At 46.1% G+C, this 24,844-nt stretch overlaps 1 protein-coding gene across 1 annotated transcript in view; it reads left to right on the top strand.

The window, feature by feature from the left end:
- The window catches only part of cdkal1 (CDK5 regulatory subunit associated protein 1-like 1), a 224,137-nt gene that overhangs the window by 45,953 nt on the left and 153,340 nt on the right, over nucleotides 1-24,844 (top strand). The window contains exons 5-7 of the mRNA XM_079730965.1: nucleotides 14,667-14,763; nucleotides 19,357-19,405; nucleotides 24,138-24,258. Of these exons, the coding sequence (XP_079587091.1) occupies nucleotides 14,667-14,763; nucleotides 19,357-19,405; nucleotides 24,138-24,258 (267 nt within the window). The remainder of the gene's footprint in view (nucleotides 1-14,666; nucleotides 14,764-19,356; nucleotides 19,406-24,137; nucleotides 24,259-24,844) is intronic.

The raw sequence follows: 24,844 nt of genomic DNA, 5'->3' as shown, positions 1-24,844 counted from the left end.
AAGGTTAGTAAAGGTTTTAATACATCTTTAATAGAGGATTTTTGTTTGATATTCGCTAGAAAAACCAAAAGTTTGCGGAAAAGGGACATTGCGTTTGATTTAGCCTTGTTCTAAAGGCCGATCATATGAACAAGATTTCACACTATTAGATCTTTGGTATTGACAATTATCACATATATAAAGGACATTGAGTGGGAATCAAATGTGTAAACGACACTATCCTTACATCAATCAGCTCTCAATGAGCTATTGAGATAAGGAAGCAACAATGACAATATATTGAACTGAAATTGAATTAATCACCGTGGATAAAATTGTGCGTGTGGAAATGTCGAACGAATAAATCAAATTATACTATGGTATGAAACCAAATTGTTCTTAACGGCTTGATTCTTTTTTTGTTGATAATTATTATACTAGTTTTGACTTAGCCTTGACTTATATAGCCTATTCAACTAACTAATTGTGGCATAAGCGCACAGTGGAGATCACAGCTGCGTGATTCTTTTGTTTGTTCTTTCATATAATTAATTAAATCATTAAAAAAGGTAAATTTCATCAGCATTATTATTATATCCCACTGTATCTACTAATAAACAACGCAGGCCTATCCTTGTCTAACCCCTCAAAAGAAAACCACCATAGCCCTTCTATCTGGGGCATAATATCTACTACACTGGCAGGCCTAATCGATGACATTGCGTTAATTATACGTCTGATTGTAACTCATACGTGACTTGATTTAAAACAAATAACACAAACACAAGCCCACCACACCATTGAACGTGCTTCGGTAGTCCCACTTGGAAATAGGCAGAGCTGGGTTGGGTCTAACCTCTCACGCCTGCCCTGTCAAAGCCCTGGTAGTCGCACTCGCGCACGTTTCACCCCTCGCACTGATGCTGGGCACGCTCCGTAACACAAAACAAAAAATAATAGGAGACAAAACCAGAATGTGGCAGCCCTGTCAATCCGTCAAGGTCCCGACGTTGGCCCCTTGGAGGATTGGAGACACCAGAGTATCCTGTCTCTCACCGGCATGTCGATGACCGAGATCTCATAGCGACACCCCATCACCGTGAAGAAAGAAGACCCCAACCAAAAGGCCAACCCCCCCCCCCCCCCCCCCCCCCCCCCCCCCCCACAACCCCCTTCCCCAGCCACAGATGATTGAGGAGGGCTGGACGGCTGGAGGGCTGAGCTTAATGGAGGTTGAAGGAGGATGCAGGCTGGGGCATTCGTGTGTCTCTGGTCGGTCCTGGGTGTATTGGCCGCGGATTGAGACGGTGTCAAATGTCAGCCACAATAAGATAACAATTTTGTTTTGTGGTTAGAGGATTGTGCCGGGTAGTAAACATTGTTATTGTTTTTTATGGGGGCCGTATATTGAGTTTCCTAAGCATCAGGGGAGATCAGGTATTAGTGAGGGACGGCCGCCCTAATGGTCATTATGTTGTGTGATAACACCGCCGTGACCTCTGCTCAGGGTCATGTTGAACCGTCAAAATTCACCCTGGCGGGGGTCAGGGTCACGCTCTCCTCAGCAGGTGATGAATCGCCTGTGTGTGTGTGTGTGTGTGTGTGTGTGTGTGTCTGTGTGTGTAGTTCAAAGTGTATCAGCGTATCGCCCTTTATATATCTTTCTATGTCTTAAGCGGGGATAAGCAGAAGAATTGCCGGTTCAAATATGTAAGATGTTATCCCTTGTGATGTGCTTGCATGTGTGTGTTTGCTTTGAAATGTCAGAATCAGCTTTACATTTCGAAACTTTGATATTGCATTTGGCATGTTCGTTTACTGTAGATCAGGTTTCCTAGGATCAGGGAGACGTGTGGGTAGGTTCCTGATCAATGGCATGAAAGTTATTTCCCATGGTACCTGTGTTTGTGTGTGTGTTGGTGTTCATTTGTGTGTGCGCCGGTGCATTGTCCCCTAAAGGCATGTGGTAGGCCAGACCTCAGTCTCACAGGAACATTCTCACTGCTACTATGACAGCTAGAAATTGACGAGGAACACGCACACACACATACACACACCACTAACCCTAGCTTGATTAAATTTAGACATTTCAATATGACACCTTTCCAATTTTCTTTTTTGTGTCGTTTCCTTGGTTTTGACCTTGTTGCGTTGATTTTCTATAAAGGCTTTCATTCAACAATGTATGAGTTTAGAGATATGGAAGTAACTGAATTTCCAGCAATAATTTTAATTCAAACATGAGGCCAACCCATTTTAAATAGGCCTGCAGCAATACTGATACAATACACTGAAATGTGTAGCATATTTATTTACGGATATATTTATATTTTACGAATGATAAACAAATTGCTTTTATTCAAAGCCTTTACATTGAATCTTTCATGATAATCTTTTTGAGGATGTCTTTATGAGCAATTAGGGCTTGGTTGTCTTGATCATGCATGCCTAAAGGTTAATGAACATTGAGGCATGACCCAAGAACCTTTCTGCTGGGGGTCACACCCTAACGACAGCACTATGCTAAGACCATCCAAATGTGCACATCTTAGCTCAAATAACAGGAATAGAGTTATCCCTGTTAATCCAGCCATCATCTCCTTTCGGTTGTTCTTGTTTGGAGAAATGCCATTAAATGGTGAAACTCAAACCCAGTACAAGATTTTGAAACATAAAATATAAATGAATCGCTAAGTCCCCTGTGTTTACCCTGATAATTAATTCTTTCACATTGCCCGCACTGTCAAGTCTACCGTCGGCTTTGTGGGAACACGTTGAGTGTCTTGTCACTACAAAGGCGGCGTGTGTTTGCGCTGAGGCCCTGTTAGCCAGGCCCTATGCATAATTCACTGTGATCTCCTGTGATCAGCACAGGAGAGATCTCATTTAAAGCTTATTAGTGTAGAACAGGAATAGCAAACAAATGTCGAGGCAGACGAGCCGAGCTTAGCTGAAATAATAGAGAAAATAAGTGCATGCAGAGAGTTATTTGTTTTCTCTACTGCGTTCAGTATTCACACACACCCCTTTGGCTTTTTCTACGTTTCTTATGCTCCAAAAATTGATTGAAAATTTAGTTTGTTTTGACAAAGCCAGTTTTGTAGAAAACGTGCAAGAATAGTTCTGCTGTAATAAAAAAGGACCTATTTACATTATATTAATATTTATGTCCAGAGCCTTTTCTCTGAAGTTTGTTTAAGACCATGGCAGGGTTAAGCACCTCAATTTGCTGCTTTTATCTTTCTATTCAGGTCAAAGAGGTCAATTTTGCTTTTATCAGACATAGTAGTCTTGTTGCTTGTCGTCGGAAAGTCTTTATGTATTTTTGGCAAGCTCCATGTAAGTAATTTTATTTTTTACTAAAGTGCAGCTTCCGTCTCTAACCTCTTCCATAATGGCCTGGTTGGTGAAAGGCTACAAAGCTGGTTCTCTGTCTAGATTATTGGGTAATCACTGAGGAACCCGGTGGTTCTTAACCTCTGACCATGACTTTCTCCTGCTGTGGCTCAGTTTGGCCAGCAGGGGCAGCTCTCGTAGGTATCTTGGGGAGTTCCAAAGTTCTGCCATTTTAGAATGACGGACGTCACTGTGATCTTCAGAGCTGCAGATATATTTGTTGTTCACTTCCCCACATTGGTGCCTCAACACAACCCTGTCTTTGAGCACTTGGGGCAATTAATTTGTCCCCAAGCCCCGGTGGTTGGTCTGACAGACATTGGCTCCTGGAAGAACTTGGATAGAAATGTGTGTGCCTTTACAGAGCATGTTGTCCAATAAGTCTTATTTGCTACTGGTGGACTTCTTTCTTTTTTTGGGATGCAACATAAAATGGAGAAAAGGCAGAAGAGACTGGAACTACTGCAATTAAGGTCCACTACAGTCCAAATGCCGGACGAAAAAACATCAACAATGTCTCTGCTTGCTGAGAGTTCCCACAGCATAATAACATTGCGTAGAACTGTCTAGACCTGCCATGTAGCATATTTACAATGATATGGTCCAACCAATTGCAAATGTTGCGGTTCAGTGGTCTTATGTAATCAAACAAAAATAAAACCAGGATTTGTTAGCGGTTTAATTTATTGTCACGAATGTGTTTAATTTGCAGCGAAACACTATGCACACACAGTGGCATTCCCTGAGCCAAATACAGATCCTTGTTGCCACTGTGCCAGCGGAGAGGCTTTCAACAGGGATTCCACACAAATGGTATCCTCTCTCGCGTTTGACCTTTTCATCGTGTTTTCAAACTTTTAGGTATCGAATGGGTCAATCGGTCCTCCCCACTCTGAGATAATAAGAGGTGGGCTGTTGGGTTTGAGTGAATTGAGGTCTGAGGGCCTGAATAGGCCCGTTGAGCTCCCGTGGTGGTGTGACTAAGCACTAGGAAAATGTCATTGTTGGAGTGAGCCGGTCTAACAGATGGTGTATTGATACTAGCCAACGGCCCCCTCTGCTCACCTGAACCGGGTGGCCCACAACACCTGCTGTCACCAGCCCCTCACCTGCTCGCTCTCAAGCACGCTCTCTCTCTGTCTTGCTCTCTCTTTCTCTGTCTGTCTGTCTGTCTGTCTGTCTCTATGTATTTATCTCTCTTTGTCACTCTCTCTCTCTCTCTCTCTCTCTCTCTCTCTCTCTCTCTCTCTCTCTCTCTCTGTCTTGCTTTCTCTATTCTCTCTTTCTTTCTATCTCTCCGTCTCTGTCTCTGTCTGTCTCTGTCTTGCTCTCTCTCTATTTATCTCTCTTTCTCCTTCTCTCTGTCTCTCTCTATGTCTTGCTTTCTCTATTCTCTCCATTTTTCTCTCTCTCTCTGTCTCCATTTCTGTCTCCAATTTACCAATCGTAAATTAACTTAATAACAGTCACGTATATTCCAACCAGCTTATTGATTGTGTAGTTGACCTATATTCCCCAATTTACACGTCTATCTTCCCCTTTTTGTGGCTGCCTTGTGGTGACTCACAGAGTGTCACCACACTCGTTCAGGGTCAGGATTCCTCTCGGCTGTGCAGCGTGAGGCTAACACACATAACAGGTCACAGGACATCTGCCGCTGCACCCGGCCAGGCAGGTGTCAGTGCTGTGAGTGAGACCCACAGTACTTTCTCAATGATCCAGGCTGTAATGTACACAGTGACGCCGGCAGGTGTGTTCTTTCTTGTGCGGCTGGTGTGTAATCGTGTGGCGAGGTGATTTAAACATGCGTGTGTGCGCGTTGTGGTTGTGAATGTTTTTGGTATAAGCCGCGGGCTCCTTGGCCAGCAGCTGCTGTTGTTTTTTTGTCTATCCCCTCCCTAACCGTTTTTAGTTACCCATAGGGGAAGGATTCCTTGCACAGAACGCCAAAGCCACTGAGAAACAGTGTTCCCTAGGGGCTCATTCATGTACAGACAATGACTGCTCACACAAGGTTGTCTAAGGTTTGTGTGTGTGTGTGTGTGTGTGTGCGCATTTTATTTTCACGATAAGTCAACTGAATTTTTGTTCCAAATTTCTTCCCACATCACTACAGCCCAGAGGCAAAATGTGGTCGTTTTCTATATCCATATCCCCGTAGGTTGAATGTATCCAGTTTTTGGGGAATTAAGATCGTTAGGGCTGTCAATTAAATCTGCTGTAGGTAAGATTTGACAGTTAAAGTAAAGAGAGAGCGGAAGAGAGCAATATGGTGCAAAGAAACGCCCCCCTCCCTCTCTCCCCATGTTTTTTTACAGGAATGATTGATTCACCAATCCTTCATTTTTAAACCCTAAATTGTCTCATAAAGCACATTCCACTCACTCATACACGCTGGACGGTTATGGCATTCATAACAAATCATACTCAAATATAAGCCCTTAAACCTTACCTGCAGCAGCTTTTAAGTACACTTATTGTGATCTGAATAATCGACTATCAAAGTATTAAGTGCAGCCTCAGTTGCTTCCCCCAGACCCTGACTGTCAACCACTCTGAACCTTTATGTGAGTGGGACCATCGTTATCCTATTACATAAGCTACACTATTGAAAACTGTACACCTTCGTGCAACTGTAGGACGAATATCCTCTGACCTGGAAATACTCGTGACAGTTTTCTACAAGGCTTTCACCTTATACAGGGTGGCAGGCATCCCTCGTTCTCCCCTTTTTGCGCTTGTCTCTTTCAGTCCAGTTCAACTGTTCCCAAGCCCCCCCAGGGACAACGACATGACTTGATTATCTGGAGAATGTATATATGGTTACGCACACACACGACCACAGGGCCACGGAGTTGAAAGGATACTATAGATGCATTGCTACCCACGCACTTAATGTCTTTACAGTGTGCATGTGACGTGTTCGCTGTGTGTGTGTGTGTTTGTGTGGGTCACAAGCAGCCCTCGCTGGAACTATATGATGAAGTTCAGAGAAGGGGACTGGACCAGGTTTGAGGTCATGCGAGATGACAGCTTGGAACCCTTGACCTTTAGGGTGCCTTATGCTCGTACAGGCGGCAGAGGGCTGTGGCACGCATGGCACTGATGGGAAGACAGGAGGAAGAAGAGGAGGAGGAGGAGGAGGAAGAAGTGAAGGATTGAAAAATGGTAACGGTAGCGAGGCGGAAGTGGTGCAAGGAGGAGTTGCGTGCTGATCCACGGCAGACGTTGAGAAGCTGACCTTATGGCGGACCTTTGTCTCAGTGTGTGCGCGGCAGGTGTCAGGTGGATACCTGCAACGACTGAACCGCCTTGGAGGTCCCGTCACGGCAGTTTGTCCTCATTGTTGTTTTTTCCCTGTTATTATTCACTTTTATACGTTGCTTGCTTGTTAATTCCTTGCTGATCGAAGGGCCCACTAACTCAGAGCTGTGCACATTCGCAGAGGAAGGCACGTTGGAAGCAATTTGACCAAACAGGATTTGGAGTGACAGAGGCCCCGGGGCAAAAGCTCTGCGCTATAGGTACATATAGATGTATACATGTGGAAGGAAAGGGAAACACCCGCACACACACAGAGTGAGATGCCAACCTCTGTGAGGCATGAGGTCTTTGGATGGGTCAGTGGCTCCCCACCCCAGGCACTTCTTAACCTACAAGCTTCTCTAAACAGACAGGCCGCTAGATGGGTGCGGAGGGGACGTAGCTGGGGGAGAATATGGCCGCGTGTGGCGTGTAGGCTACTGTAACCCCCCCACCCCACCTCAGCCTAAATGTGGCTACCGCAAACCAACCCTGACTCGCTGGCCACGTGTTTGCCTGGGTTTGTATGTGGCTTGCTTGACACTTTCTGTTGGTCCAATTAGGTGAATGTTGTTTTTGTAGCTGAAGGAAAAGGCTTCGTGAGCTTCTTCAGAAACTTGGGGAAAACTGGTGTCATCCAGTTTAAGTTCAAGTTTTATGTGTCATATATAAAGTCATTCATGTTCAACCAGCGGGAAAATGCTTACTTTGCCTGCGCATTCAAATCTGCTCGGAGAGTAAACACAGCAATTATTGAAGTGAGCAGGTGAAATACAAGGTTCTAGGTAAATATTAAATGATACAGATCAAATACAAATACAAAATTAATTCAGTAAGGGTATCTGAGATGCTTCTCCGCAGAAGGCAAGTTAATGAGCTAGAGATTGGCTAGTTTCAGGCCAAGTTGGATTGAGAAGGTTTGAATGAGGAACAGGGACATTGAATTGCTAACTGTTTTTGGTTTGCCTTGTGGCCATGTTTCCCGTAATATGAAACAGATAATCAGACAAATTGGAGAGAAGCTCTCCAGGCAGCCCCATTCATCCTCAGCAAGAGCGAAAAAAACCAGAAGAAAAATAGAGAAATAGAGAAAAAACATCAGCAACCTTCTTACAAGCTGAGTGTTTCCTGTTGAATTAAAAATCCTGGTTAAGGACTCCTCCCTTTCCTCTCTCTTAATGATGTGAACCTTACCCTGAACCGTGCATTTTAATTGCCAACGACTGGGACTCAGACTGAGGCCCCTCTGGAAACCATTTTCTTACATTTTGTCATTTCATAAATTAATTTGGGTAGGGTTGTGTGTGTGTGTGTGTGTGTGTGTGTGTGTGTGTGTGTGTGTGTGTGTGTGTGTGTGTGTTGGGGCCCGCTGAATAGCAATTTAATCAGACAGTTGGCTTTGTGCGCCCCACGTCGAGAGATTGTCTAAAAGGCTCTTATGTGGAATAAATAAGGTGTGGTGGTTGAAACGAGGAGGATGTTCAGAGGTGGGGGGGGGGGGCTGATGAGAACCTCTGCCCACTGGGTATAGAGAGGGGGGTGGGGGGGTGACATCAGTCTGCCATGAAGTTAGCAGGCTGACTAAAGCGTTTCTTAGCGCACTAATGAGACTCCCGTAATCCCCCCCCAGAGCCCCCTAATGTGAATCAAGGTACGGTCGCTGCCGCTACGCATCCGGACAACGTGGCAGCCATATCTCTTCAGAACGCACACGAAATTATGAAGCGTAAAAATTAAATGACTTTTAGCCCATCTCCTACAACCTATGAAAATGTGTCAGCAGGTATAAATAATTTATCCTTTGAATACAACACATGCCCATGGCTCTGTTAGTGTAATTTATGGAGCGTCCTTGTTAAGCTCTAGCAGTTCCAGAGCCCAAAAATGAAGGTGTCAGGCTCCAGATGTTTTTGGATGGGGTGCAGAAGCACAATAACTAGCGCTGATTAGTAACCATTCATCCCTTGTTTGGTTTGCGGATCAAAGCCAAAAAGGATTTTTGGATCAATACACAGATAACCCTTTCACACTTGCCTTACAATATGCCTCTTCTCATAAAATACCCTGTTAAGTTATTTCATTGGTGACTGCTTGGAATTCGACATCTAGACTAAAATCTTTAATTGCAAGGCCCTAGGTTCAAGGTCTGTCATGGGTCAGCCAATCAAGCAAGATTCAAAGGTTCTTATTTGTCACATACTCGCACAAGCAGCCCGGCTGACAAGCAGCAGTGTGAAACACGCACACAGAACAGCATTCCTGCTCATATAACAACATTGTCTTCACGGCCCCTGTCGTCCCTGACCCCATGTACCTAACAGGGAAGCCATTGTACCCTTCTCCGTGAAGCCAGTGGCTCATTGCTTTTGTCGTTTTCCAAAACAACATTCTTCTGGCTGCAGAAATGTTTCAGTCAGCAGATCAACAGCGTGCTGGATTTCCAGGGAACAGAAACCCCATAGACGCACTCTAGGTCACTGAGCATTCACGGTCACAACAAGGCAAAACACGCTTTCCCCAAACCCTCCGTCTGCAATAATTCACGACCCTCGAACCAATCGGCATCGCAGACTCCTGCACCCGTGTGCTGCAGCCGTTCCATGAATTTATCACGGGGTTTATCCTGTCACCTCTGGGGTCCACATCCACAGTTGTTCTCTCCCGCCACCCCCACCCTCTCTCTGTTTTCCCCGCTGTCTGGGTCGGCTTCAGTCCCCTTGGGGGCCATCTGGATCAACCAAGAGCCCCATATATGCAAATGGGAAGAACACACACACATGCACAGGTGCACACACACAAAAAACACGCAAATGTGTAGACAAATTAATTTCTCTTAGTTGGCTTTTATATTGCTTGTAGAGTGTGTTCAGTGTTTTTCATTGCGTTAAACTTGTGTGTGTGTGTGTTTGTGTGTGTGTATGTGTGTCCTGAAGGGTGCACTCAGCATTTGTCTCTCCAGTGGCCTCCGGCTCACATTTGTGTCCTACAGATGTGTTTCCTATCAAAGCGTAGTCTCTCCTATAGAATGCAGGGCTTAGCGATCTTATTGGATGTCAAGGGTCTCTCTCTCTCTCTCTCTCTCTCTCTCTCTCTCTCTCTCTCTCTCCGTCCCTCTCTCTCCGTCTCTCTCGCTCTCTGTCTTGTATAATGCAATTCACTGCAAATGTGTTTTGTCATATTCATGAGAGCCTTTTCCCCATGCAGGCGTGTTCCATTGGTGCGATTTATTTAACGCGCATCTTTTCTTCTTCTTAAAGCGCTCATCCGTTGTATACGAGTCTTTTATAGTAATGCAATATTTATCACACGTTCAGCTCTGTTTTTTACAAGACAGATGTCATACATATCTTCACCCAGCACAGGCATCTATTCTTGGTGTGTTCTCAGGCCGTAATCTGAAAGGTTTGTGTTTTGCCTTTTTATTGGGCCCTGGTTGATGAGCAAGGCCCGTTCCATATTGGGCATCCCCAAAGGCCATGTGAACCAGCCACGTTATAGCCACATTGATTTGCAAACAGATTGCCTGTATCCTGTTAAAATAAAAGGCCATCTCTCCTCTAAACGCCTTTTATGAAACACGTCGGTGGTAAATCCGGGGCCACTGACAACACATCTTTGCTATTGCAACGCTGTGGTTTGTTGCTGCAAAATAAAGGACCTGCACTTTGACTACCAAAACATTCCAGATTCCTTCATGCGTTCTAACAAACCTAATATCCTCAGAAAATACAAAACGTCTGATAGACAATAGGCTGTCTGTGGTAGTAATATAACAGCACACGGGCCATGAGTGAATGACAGCCGGTATCGAAATCCCTACATAAGGCGCAAAATGACTGGTAAACCATCACTACCAAATTTGTAACATTAATTCCCAGGCTTGCCGGTAAAAGGCAGGAATAAACATTCACAGCCAAAGGGGGTGATTCCTGCCAAAGGGGCAAGTAATTAGAAAAAATATATTTCTTAATACATAGAAGAAATATGATTTATACACATAGTGCCTACAAATATCAATGTCATAACAATCCTGGACACAAATATTATAATATTATTATATTACAGTATATAGCATACTACTATACAGTATATTGCAGTATAAAAATTCGCTTGGTGTGCCTATTAGCAAGGAGGCTGGTGTCCCTGTGATGGTATCCTTCAATGGACTATATCATCACGGGGTGGAGTACTGGATCATTCAGGCTGCATTATCTGTGTTGCTCTGCTTTGCACAGTTTGCATTGCTTTCATCAACCGTTCCATCAGCATGACCTTCATAGAGGTCTGCTCCCTGCAGCTCCAGATCCTCCTGGATGCTCCTTAACTCAACAACTCCCAAGAGTTTCCCCCTCCAAGTGCAAAGATGCATTGTATGCTCCATACGCTAGAGATGGCTGCACATGATTCAATGTGATCACCATGAACTTTTCTTCCTTACTCCACTTAAAAGCGACGGCAACTGAGAAACGGACTTGCTCGCAACCAAGTGAGAAAATGTGAAGGAGCAATGAGGAGGGAGGGTCCTCTGCTCTTCCAGCAGAGGACCTTAGGAAGAGAGGATTATAACAGCAGTTGAGTGCAGTGATTTAATGTAGTATTGTTCATCGAGCAGAATGGGAAAGACCAGTGTAAATGTGAAGCCTGCTGTTTAAATGTGGATTTTCAGTACGTCTTGTGTTCAAATGCTCCCAACCTTCAGAATGCAATTTCCAGAATGCATCAGCTTTTTGCAAAATGTTGGTCTAGTTTACAACACAATATCCGCAGAAAACAATTTTCTGTTTTCTTAAATTATTTTTAATTGACTAAATAACTAAGACCAAAATCAAAAACACGTTCCACAAACCAACCGGTTGTCCTTCATCATCGGCGCTTTTTCAACCACCAATGAGATGGAGTCGCTGCCCCCCCCCCAACCCAGGGGGAGGAGGGGATAGGTCACACACCACAGCCGTTCCCCTGTATCGACGGCGGGCTGCCCCTGACACATGCACAGAGGGAGTCTTGTCACGGTCCGTCCCGTTGATTCAGCGGGCCGCCGAGTCCTGTCTAACCTGACCGACTCTACGCTGTCCGCTCAGCTGTTAAAAGGCTGGTATGGACAGCCCAGCGGAACGGCAGCGCGGCTTTGCATCCCCACATAGGTTAGCTGCTTGGGCTGTCTCGAAACGCACCAACAGGTGTGGATACACACGTGTGTGTGTGTGTGTGTGTGCGTGCCAGAGTTATATGGGGAGCAATGCATTACAACTATGACGGACTTGATGTCTCTGACAGACGGGCAGTGGAGGAGGGCGAGGGGGGGGAGGAAGGGGGGGAAGCCAAAAAAGAAAGGATGCATGCACAATTGCATTGCACGCTCACGTTGGCTCAGGTTTGCACACGGGGACCCAGTGACACGCCACTGCACACCTCCCTGCACTGATCTCTGGGGACATCTGCTCTGGGGCGCTGGCTCCAAACAATCTCCTCGGTGACTGCATCACACAGTCCCAGCCCTCCCTGTCCCATCCCATCCAGGAACCGCCTGCGACGTGATTGGTCCCTCCACCCCTGCGGCGCCAAGTTGACGACTCGGGCGCTGGGGCCTGACTTGCTGTGTCAGCTGTGCCTGTAGTGTGTGTGTGTGTGTGTGTGTGCGAGCTTGTGTGTGTCCGTGTGTGTGTGTGTGCTGATAGGAACACATTAATGGAGCGTTTGGCGCATTTTGGCAGGAGACACTAAAGTATGCAGACAACGTGTGTGTGTGTGTGTGTGTGTGGACCTATCTTCCATGCCAGAGAACAAGTGTTGGTTGTTGCTGTCTATCTCTTTCCCGTGTTGCCTCTGATTTGAAGGAGAGGTTCTCGCCTCAGTCGCTTCTGTTATTGTAACAGAGCGATCTGTAGCATTCCACGGTGTTGCGTCTCGAGCTGTTGACAAGCTATGGGCACAAAGTGTATCCCTCCCATCTAATGTTTTTAGACAATCAATTCAGAGACATTCTTAAGATTAACTTGGACAACAATCGTAGCGCTCACTCGTTTTCTTCCTTTCACGGCGATGCTGTGCCACTTAAAGACGAGATAAACAATAGCAGTCACTCATTGCCCACTCCGGATGCCCTAAAAGTGGGGGTCCTTTTACAAAACAACAGAGAGGCAGGTCTAATTCGGTGTCTGTTAATTTGGATAGCGCATTAATCTAATTAGGTTTATTTTCCCAACGGAGAACGGAGGTATACATAATTAGATGTTTGTCTTGGCCAAACGATTGCAGTTCCTCACCAACCTACTATAAATGTCCAAAAAAAAAAGAGGTCAAAGAAAGCGTTTTCCTTGTTCGTATTATATTCTGCCAAGTAACCCTTGCTCCTTGGCCTGTTATTATTACAATGTTTGCTGATTTCTGGCAAATTAACAATAAATCCTGATAAAATGCATTCAGAGGCTGAACAATTCATTATAATATCCACTTTGTTTGGAGAGAGGGAGTGAGAGAACGGGAGAGAGATGACAGAAAACACAGGGGAGAGGTGAGAGAGCTGATTGATTAATCCAACTTCACACTCGGCTGTCTGCTGTTGAAAAATCTCGACTCATTATAACACTGAATGAAACGGAAAAGTAAAATTAGACTGTTCATCGCCTCACCCCCCGCATGTGTACAACCCCCTCCCCTCATCCCACACACAGGCACACTCCCTGACAGTTCCGTGTCACCTGAGAGAACAAACTGCTTTCTGCAACGCTTTGGTTTTTTTTTACTTCTTTTTTTTTTTCCTTACCTTACGTTTTATACTTTCATAGCACTTCATCCCACCCCTCCTTTCTCCCCTCCCTCACCTTCAAATCTCTTTCATTTTCATATCTCTGAAAACATAAACACTGTGTTTTTTTTTTTGTCTTTTCTCTCGGCTTTAAACACAAATGACAGCCCCTCTCCACCCAGACTCCACCGCCTCCCCTGATTCTCCTGGCTGGCACGCCATCAACCATTCCATATCGCCACTCTTTCCATCTCTATCCCCTCTCTCCTCCCTCCTTCTCTCCCTGCCTCCAGCTGTCAGGAGGTTTTCCTTATTAAAGATTCATACCTGAGTCTGGGCAGCCTTTCCAAGGGTGCCTTTTGTCAGACGCACAGAGCGTCTCTGAGCGCACCACCGCTAACCAGAGGTGACTGGCACACATGCCTGCATATATGTGCATTGAATACCTGTATATCTACATAAATATATCTCTCTAGCAAACTATATTTCTATATCTATCCACCCATCTATCTATCCACCTCTCTCTCTCTCTCTCTCTCTCTCTCTCTCTCTCGCCCCCTCCACACACATCTAGGTATAGTACATAACGATCTAACTCTAGATATATAGATTGATTGATATATACACACAGAATTAGACGGACACATCCAATTCATTTCCAAACATGCCAAAGAGCCACACCAGTGTTTCTAATGAGCAGTGTCTGCTCATCTAGCTTATTTATACTGCATCTTCAGTTGTCAGCCCCTCCCTTTTGGCTTGTGCCTCAAACTTGTCGGCAAAGTACACAGCGATGACAATGACGACGAAGACAACAACGGTGCAAAAAAGCCTTGCCACACTGTAGCCGTACACGGTACCCCCATTAGCTACAGCCTGCACTCGAGGAAACAATATTCTGTCTACCCTGCGGCCGAGGGAATAGGAAACACTTCCTCACCGTGTGAGTCGGGAACCGGCAGCCACGGCTCAGCGGGGGAACACAGCTCCCCGCGCTGTCGTACAACTCGGGCTACATGAGTGGCCGGTCGGCGGGACCCCGTCCGTACCCTACGTGTATAAATATATATTGTATGTTACGCCCCGCTGGTAGAGCGTGGGGATGACCCGTGTTCTGCAAGGTTGTTCTTTAGGCCGCTGCCTAAAAATGCTGAACGTTTGAGCTAATGCCCTGTCCGTTTGTCTTGCCTGCGTGCGTGTGTGCGTGTGTGTGTGTGTGTGTGTGTGTGTGTGTGTGTAGGAAAGCCCAGGATCAGCAGAAGAAGGTGGTGCTGGCAGGCTGCGTTCCTCAGGCCCAGCCTCGCATGGACTACCTCAAAGGACTCAGCATCATTGGGGTGCGTGGATCTCTCTCTCTCTCTCTTTATCTCTCTCTCTCTCTCTCCCCTCCCACAGCTACCTTTGTCTTGTTCTCTTTTGTGTGTGTTGTTTTTGTCCAGGTGTAGGGCTCAAAAAGAGAATTGCAAGGGGCGAGACTCTCTCTCGTGTGTCTGCTTTCAATCCATTTGTGTGTCTTTTGAGAATTTGTGTACAGACACACACAGACACACACCCACATACACACACACCCAGGTGAATGAAGGCTGGGCTGGGTTCCGTGGGCCTGCTGTGACTGTTCTCTTGGAGGCCGTCCCGGCGCAGGCTGGATCAATAGACCTCCAGGAGAGAGCAGAATGGAGCTTTACAGCCAGACAGAGGCTGGGGTGGGGAAGTAAGCGGGGTGAATAATGAGAGGCTTACGGAGGAGTTGATGTGCAGGGGCGAGGGGGGGTGGAAATCGATGAAGAGCCAGAACAGAAATGAAAAGACTTCACAAGCGCTCATCTCACTCTCCCTATGTGTGTGTGTGTGTGTGTCTCTCTCTCTCTCTCTCTCTCTCTCTCTCTCTCTCTCTCTCTCTCTCTCTCTCTCTCTCGTGTCGACATTTGCTGTCACTCGTCCCCATTTTTAAACCCGCACTCGGGTGTTTTCCGCGTACGACGCCTCCAGGAGGAACCACACAGGGCCCGCTGCTCCTCCTCCTCCTCTGAACGCAAACGATCCGGCGAGGTGGGGAACGCCGGGAGCAGACTGGCGTTCCGTCGATGCCGTCGTACAATCCCGGGGATTATCAGGCCCCTTTTATAGCGGCATGGGATCGCCTCACACAGAGTGCCTCTGGCTCTGATGTGCCTGGGAAAGCCGGGGGATACCAGGCCCTAGAACCAAGAAGTCCAGCTGTTGCTGTAATCTGTCGGCGGTTTGAGCAATTATAGTAAAGAAATAGGAACTACTTGGAAAGCAATTGCTGCTGCTTTTTTGGGGATGAGGTGCGTTCAGGCCTTTTGTGCGACACATGCATATTCACGGTTCACCCGCGAAGCGCCCATCTCGAAGATCTCCGTTTCGTTTTCTCTGAACGTACCCAGAACTTTTCACGAGTGAGTGGAAGAGCGGGTCCATCGCAGTAGCTCCGCCATACCCTCTCTGGTGGAAGCACACCTGCATGAAAATGCATCACTTACTTGTGATTTGAATGCATGGCGGGGAAGTTGCCACCAACACACAGTCTGTTCCTGATACCGCAAATGCAAGAGTACCCATCAGTGGGAGTTTGCTGTTGGGTTACTTTATTTGGGGATGGTTGTGAACACTGTGTGTGTGTGTGTGTGTGTGTGTGTGTGTGTGTTAAAGCATAGATCCTCTCATTAAGTGATATATATATTATGTATATATACATACATAATATATATATGTACTCTCACTTACTCCGAGAACATTTCGTCCCATATCCAACGATTGGACCAGAGCTGTTTGCAGTATCAACATCTTGTGAGAAATTGCATGAAACAATCCGTCCAAAGCAAACACCGGCAGCTCATCTAATATTCCCTCCACTAGTCCAGCGGGGCTCCCAATGCAAACACGTTTGTGATTGAAATACACACACATTCTCCGAGACGAGATGTCCGTATGGAGAAGATCCAAGCCTCCGAGCATGGGCGCAACTAGAGAGGGAGAGGGGGGGTGAGGAGAGAGGGAGAGAGAGAAGGTTGGGAGAGGGAGGGAGGGAGAGGGGAGAGAGAGATGGAGAGAGGGGGAGAGAGGGAAAAGAGAAGGGTGGGAAAAAAACAGAGAGAGAAGAGGAGATAGATAGAGAGAGAAAGATGGAGAGGTGCGGGCAGACATGCAAACGCACATCAAATATGCCCACATTAGTTTTGGAATTCCACCAGCGCAGCGCCGCTGCCCGTGTTTTATCTGGCCACTTTGAGGTTAATTTCAAACGACGCGGAATGCGTTCCCGCCATCGCATCCGGCGGCATCCGCCCGGATACGCACACAGCCGGCGCCCGGACCAATACAACTCTTGATTACTGCCTCTGTGTTTTGTCCGTGTAACATTAAATATCCTTTACCATATATAATGTAATTACATTTAAATAAATGTGCCAGCCGTGTAACATAATTACATTCAGATCAAGCGGCATGTATGTATAATATAATTACAGTCAGATAAACAGGCACGCATATGTAATAGCCTTCAGGGCGAGGTTGGAAACAGCTGGTGAGTTTACCGCAGCAGGTCCCTACCCATTGTCATGAGGAGATTGGATTAGGCGTTGATGCACACGCAAACACACACACACACACACACACACACACACACACACACACACACACACACACACACACACACACACACACACACACACACACACGCACACACGCACACCAGTAAACGTGCACTCTCCCCATGTATCCTTGAAAGTTACAATCAACCCCGGAATGACGGTGACAGTTGGTGGTATATGCAAATGATATGCAAATAACCTGTGGTGAATTTGCCTGGGGTGATTGCACTAACGGCTAGAATGAGGGGTGTGTTTGGGGCTGAAAATGCAATAGGAAAATGTAAATAAATCCAACGTTAAAAAATGGAAACTACTACGTGGTTTGTGTGTACTTGGGAAGGGTCCGCCTGGTTAGGTGTGTAGAATTGAATGCATGGCAAACATCTGCATTGATTTCCATCGCCCAGCATGCAACATGCTGTATCCCGTACATACACGCACACCACACAGGCCAAAACACATTGTAAAAAACAGGTTGCAATCAAAGCAACACACAGATGCGTTTCCTTAAAAAACAAGCTGTTTAAACTCATTACTCGGGGCCAGCTCTATGGCCTGACCTCGACCCCTTGAATGTTTCGGCAGTAAAACCTGTTATGAGTGTAATTCCTCTTCAACAGTAGTTATGTGTTTTAATAATCCTGTGTTCAAGGGAAGGCAACAATGTTCTCAAGCCCCCAGGACTAGCTTGTAAAACATTGGCTCTTAATTTGTGCCGGTCTTGTTGTAGTTTAGAAGCTGTGCTCTAGTGTAGATGTTTTTTTCCTCTTCTAATTGGCATTTCAGTGATTAACTTTGACTGGAATAGGGAAACGATATTTGGCGTCTGTTCTAATGCATATAATGGAAAACTTTGTTTCAACCCCAGGTTGCAATCCATGTTCACATAACATTAAACATAAAACTCCCAATGTTATTGTTGTATGAACTAAATCCACATTATACTTATTATTATACATATTATTATATATTATATATATTGTACATATTATTAACTACATTATAAACTATGAACGTTTAACAGTCTTAGAGGTACTCTAAACTTTCGCCATTGGCACAGAACACCGCTGCTTGCCACCATAAGATAAGTAAATGTCCATCAGTGTCAAGAAAAATGTTTTGCCAGTGTGGGGATAAAGTTTAGGCTCCTGTCAAGACCATTTTACCGTTGAAATGGCACAATTGCGTACTCTTGCCTGGAGCGTTTCACACCGAACGCTCTGCTCTGGTGTTTTTGGAACGCCCGGGTCTATTGCGACACTATGTGACCATGTGACCGGTCCCTGAGACTGGTCTCGGGTTCCAGAAGTGGACCGTTGATGAAGAGATACAAAACTTTGGGTTTGGTTTTAGTGCTGTGAACACCTACTGGCTTTTTTGTTAATATTCAGCTTATTACGTGTTGCGTCTCTTATGCACCAACCTCACCAAGTGCCCTTCCTTGTATGTGGGAATGTAGTTTGCAAAATAAAGCAATTCAGATTCCGATCAACTTTAGTTCTTCGCTCCAAAACCGATTGGGTCATATTATCAAACTGCTTCTTCGCATCAAAACCATTTTCCCTTTCATTAGTTAACCAATTAACATTTCAAACCTTCAAATGATTTGTGGTCTGACGTGTGTTTGTGTTTTTGTGCGTGTGTGTGTTTGTATCTGCATTTAATTGCCCAGCCTTGTTGAAAATAAGCCCTGATTGCAGTAACATTAGAGAATACATTTTCTCATTTTGTCACATACTGTGCCTGTAACTGCTTAGCTGTTAGTGTGTGTGTGTGTGTGTTCATTGCTTTGCGCAATGGACTTTTATACTAATGTGCACAATTTAAACAATGACATTTCCCTGCATTGGGAAGATTTAAACCTCTTATCCTCAAACCTAGATACATTACGATGTATATGCTAATATGAAACAAAGCATTGCTAATATACCCACCCACTAGTGTACAAGTATATTTGGATGGCAGGTATTAAGAATCCATGGCCTTGTGTTTTAACCTGGGTGTAACCTTATGTAATGTGTCTCTTTTTCTCCGTCTCACCCCGTCTTTCTCCCTCTCTCTCTGTGTCTGTTCTCTTACCCTGGCCAGTTGATCATTTATTGTCTAGAGCTAGTCGATAATGAATGTGGAGCATGATAGCTGCGGAGACCGCAGGGGGGATATTGGTAATCTATAAAAACATTTGAATATAGAGAAGTTCCCCGCTGTTATAGTGATTGTGTGCATCTAATATTTGGCTCTCTTTGTTTGTCGGCGTACATATTATTTGTTTGCCCTCTGTTCAATTACACTCTTTTGTGATTGTGTGTGTTTCAGGTTCAACAAATTGATCGCGTGGTGGAAGTGGTAGACGAGGCCGTTAAAGGTATGCACGCACGCACGCACGCACACACACACACACACACACACACACACACACACACACACCCCAACACACACACCCACACCCCAACACGCACGCACACACACACACACACACACACACACACACACACACACCCCAACACACACACCCACACCCCAACACAGACACACACACCTCAACACACACACACACACACACCCAAACACACACACACACACACACACACACCCACACACAAACACACACACACACACACACCCCAACACACACACCCACACCCCAACACACACACACACACCTCAACACACACACACACACACACACACCCAAACACACACACACACACACACACCCAAACACACACACCCAAACAAACACACACAAACACACACAGCATGCAATGCAAGGCTTCATAATTAAATGAGCAGTGATGAATTGATTGGCTAATGAATAGGGAAGCATGGACTCTGGCACAAACCTTTGTTTCTACCGTTCACCTGCAAGTACGCATGACTAGCAGTCCACACAAGCACTATTCCAGGTTCCTATGAGTGACTTGACCTAAGAGAGAGGATTTATTGGCCAACTATCGAATCATAAACTATATATAACTATATAATGTCCCACTGGTGGTGCGAGTATGCCTGTACTTAAACATAATTTGAGTCCTGCAGTGCTTTATGTCTGTCTGGAAACCTCAGCAGCAGACAGAGTGACAAGCACTCACCTGGCAACGATCAGGTCCAGCACTTAAAGCACCAGTTAACCACCACACTTTACTTGTTTAACGAAGGTCGGATCCAGTGTGTGCACGGTGCGTGCCCGTGCATGCGTGTGTGAGTGGAAAGATTTGCGTGCCCAGTTGAGATGTCATTTGCCCCCGACTGTTCTCTAATGAAGAACAGATTGAGTCTGCGTTCACCGTGTGTGTGTGTGTGTGTGTGTGTGTGTGTGTGTGTGTGTGTGTGTGTGCGCGCATTAAAAGTGTTCCCTGTTCACATTGCATGCCCTTCTCTAATGAAGGACAGGGTACAGATGCTGAACTGTGTCTTAATTTTACTATCTGTCATCAACTCCAAACCCTCTGGCTGTGTGATCAGTACAAACACACACGCACACACACACACACACACGCACACACACGCTGACATACACACACACACACATATACACACATAAACACACACACACACACACACGTATACACACGCATGCACACACACGCTGACACACAAGCTCACACGCTGACACACATGCACACACGCTGACACACACGCACGCTCGGATACACTCAAACAGTTCAGGTGGAGACTGTGCCAATAAGCATGTTCTCCGCCTTCAAAACATCCTTTTTTGGTTCGATGTAGGGCTGCTGCTCCCCCCTATTTTTCTCTCCTCCCACACCCCGCCCCTTCTCCCCCGATTCTTTTTCAGTCTTCCCACAATTCATTGTCCAATCACAAACACACATACACACTCACGCAGACACGCAGACACACACGCACGCACGCGTACGCACACACACACGCGTACGCACACGCGCTCGCACTCGCGCATGCACACGCAGACATGCATCGCACGCACGCGCGGCCACGCAGACAAGCACACACAGAACACACACACACACACACACACACACACACACACACACACACACACACACACACATTCTGCCGATCATTTCTCCAGTGCCATTAAGGTTCTTTATGACTGTCTATAAACAGAGGGGGCTTATTTGAGCCCAGAGACCCCCCCCCAGGCCTCTAAGCCTGGGGATTTGCCTCCAGTAACGACTACCTAAAAGTTAATTCTGTAGATGTTTTGTGCTCAGTTGCCCGTCTGTTTATTTCATTGGTGGAAAACCAATATATGAAGGTCATCTGTTATCCCAGGAGAAGTTGTTAAAACTTGATAAAAATGTGGCGATCATTCTGATCAGGATAGTATGATGTACCCCCCTTTTTATTACACATCTTCATATCATGGATATCAAGCGACCCTGTGAATAACGATGATGAAAGCATCATTATATACACACACACACACACACACACACACACACACACACACACACACACACACACACACACACACACACACACACACATGCACGCACACGCTGACACACACGCACAAACACACACACACACACACACACGGAACTCCCAGTGAGGAAAGAAAGTATCACGACGGTTGGGATTTATAATGGCAAAATAATAATAATATAATAACAAATATAATGGCAGATATCCAAGAGGTAGTCCCGTATCGTGGCCCTGCTGCTTCGGACCACCAGGGGCTATGCATTGATATTATCCCCCCCCCCCCTCCCCCCTACATGACAGGAGGTCTGCGGCTATAGCTGTTGTCTCATGTGGCATCGCACACTCATTGCAAATAGCTTTTTAGCATTTTCCCCCTTTTGACGAGCGCATCTGTTCTAATGAAAGAGAAAGTAAAATAGTTATGTGGCGTTAAATGGCTCCCACAGCTCACGGGCGGAGGGAGCGTGAAGTCTGAGGTCACAAGCACCTGCCGTCGTGGTTGTCACTTGTTGTCTTCTTTGTGGTCTAAAGAGGAGGCTTTCCCACGGCAACGAAAAGCCATCCCCACTCTATTAAGAGTTTTACTGGTGGGACTGTTTGGAAATCTAGAATGACTTTACTTCTCATATTACGTCGGGGTAATTGCATTCATAGTTTTCTAATACATTGTTCCACGAGGGAGTTCGCCTTTATCTGAATTTTGAAACGTGTTACTCTCGGGTTATAATGGGTTAGACAAACTAATGCATCTGCTTAACCACAGGTCTCTCTAGATGTCTAGCCCCCCCCCATGTAACCCTGTAACCTACATTTCTCCAAGGCAAACTGCACACTGTTTGTTTCCACAGCTAACCAGTCCTGGGCTAAAAGCCTGGGTCAAAGGTCACACAGAAATGCAACAAGATGGGTATGGAGCACAGGAGGAAGTTGATGGGGAGTAGGGGAGGAAGCATTGGAATCAATCCCGTTTTTGTGGGGAGCTTAGAAGGGTCGAGGAGGTCGTCCTCATGGGTTTCTGGTTCAATTCCTTGGTTCGTCCCGGTGTAATGTCCGTGAGAGGGACACTGAAGGAGTTGCGGATGAGCATCTTCGACCAGCTGGTTGAGTTCCCTTAGATGGTTGACTCTGCCGTGGGCGTATGGGAGCTTTCAGTGGCCACAGAGATCCCAGATCCCTCCTATTCCCCCCCTGGCTAGACGTATATGGCCGACAGGTCAACGCATCACCTGTGGCTCGCCTTTTGCACTTTTTCCTTCACGCCTGTGCATTAATGCTATCCATCTCCCGAAGGCTTTTCCCATTACAATTTCGGACCATGAAATGTCCAACGGCGGGCGGTTCACAGTTTGCTTGGCGGCGGGGAGAAAAAGGGGCTAATGTCCAACCGCGGGATAGATTGACCGAAGACAACATTTCCGATTGACTAGTATAAATGTTGACGTATGGATCCAATATAGGGTGCAGAGTTGCTCAGCGCTGGTACGCGGAGCAGTAAACTGGAACCACGGACGGATGGCGAATCAGAGTGACTGTTAGCTATCCGAGCCGCGGCCTCGCGCCTTGGCGAGCCACCAAATCCCGTCGGTGGGTTTTTCTGGCAGGGAAGTTTTCTCATTTCCCTGCTTGTATTAGGACATTACGACCTGTCACGCCTCGCTGATAGGCTCTTTGTCCCTCCCTGGGATGGATTGTCATTTTTATCTACCAATCGATAGCCTCGCTTCCTTACCCTGAGCCCCACCCTCCCAGGAGACCAATGTAAAGGGGATGAAAACAGCGAGGCAATTCCATCCCTGAGCGCCTCCGTCTCAAACACCCCGGGGTCGGAGCCTCACACGCTATTAGCCGGCTTTCAAACGGGGCTGTGAGGGGGATGGTGCCGCGGCCGGTGCTGCCAAGCTTAGAGGGGGAATTTGGTATTTCACATATTGCACAATGTCAAAGTCAGACGTTATTACACCGGGAATGTCTGGTTTATTTATATATATTTCATTCACCTTTCGATTGTAAAACTAATTATGACGGGGTTAAACTTGGCCGGCTTTGGTGTTGATTCGAAAACACCCCGCACCTTTCTTTGCCAATACCGGATTGCAGGTCCGTCGCTGTGGTTGTCCTTGGTGGGTGTACCGCGGTCACCGTCTGAAAACATGGTTATGAAATAATCAGGAGATCGGTCGTTTTTTGTTCGCCATCTAGAGGAGAGTAACCAACAATAGCAAGGCTGCCGCTAAGGCTATTAAGTCTAAATGCGGTGTGTGTCTGTTTATCTCGTAAAATAAACGGAAGGGGAATGTTGAAAACCTGCCCTGAAAAAATACGAATCTCTCAGAGTCTCTCTATCTTCTCAGTCTCCTCTCTTTTGTCCTCCAAACTATGAGAATGTTCTTTTGATAACACTTTTTATTTGGATAATTGGCATTTCCTGCTGGCATCATTCATTCATTCCATTCTCTTGGTTTCAATAGAATACTTATAATTCATGTTTTGGCCCACACACACCAGACTGAATAATGTAACGTTCTTGTGTATTGTGTTTTCATACACACACACACACACCTCCCTCAGCTTGTTTTGTCTGAAAACATTTTAGGCTACCACTCACTTGTCCTGTATTGGTGGTAAAACAAGAGGAGAGTTGTCGGTTCCTGTTTGATAAAGCTGTCCTTATGCCTCATTTCTTGCAGGTCACTCAGTGCGTCTGTTAGGCCAGAAGAAGGATGGGGGAAAGAGGCTGGGGGGAGCCAGACTGGACCTGCCCAAGATCCGAAAGAACCCGCTCATAGAAATCATCTCCATCAACACAGGGTACGTACGCGCGCGCACACACACACACACACACACACACACACACACACACACACACACACACACACACACACACACACACACACACACACACACACACACACTTGCACACGCAGACGCGCACACACACGCACACACACGTCAATACAGGGTACAGACACTGTATTACACACACACATACACACGTCAATACAGGGGACAGACACACACGTACACACACGAAAATAGGTGATTCACGGCAACAGTGATATTGCTGCTACTGCATTTGACCACTTGCCATTTGTAAACGAAAGAAAATAGCAACTGCGTCCGCTTCCAACCCCTATTATAAGATGGTTTAGTTCACGCTTTTATGTAATTGGACAATTTTCCTAACTTGTTGCCAACCTTTTAAGCATGCACGCGACTGCAGCCGATTATTACGGGACATCATTTGACCCACTGAATCAGCCACTGGCTTGGCTGGTCATTAGCTTCCAAGGCTGGCAACCCTCCGGATCAGCCCGGCACCCTGGTGTCCAGCCTCAGACACGAATGAAGGGCCAGGCCACTAGTTGATCCACCAAACCAAACAAGCCAGTTGCCG

The sequence above is a fragment of the Pollachius pollachius genome, assembly GCF_949987615.1.
Source record: "Pollachius pollachius genome assembly, chromosome: 1".
In the NCBI taxonomy this organism is placed as follows: domain Eukaryota; kingdom Metazoa; phylum Chordata; class Actinopteri; order Gadiformes; family Gadidae; genus Pollachius; species Pollachius pollachius.
The sequence above is the reverse complement of the archived record's forward strand: the minus strand, read 5'-3'. Positions and strand labels throughout refer to the sequence as shown.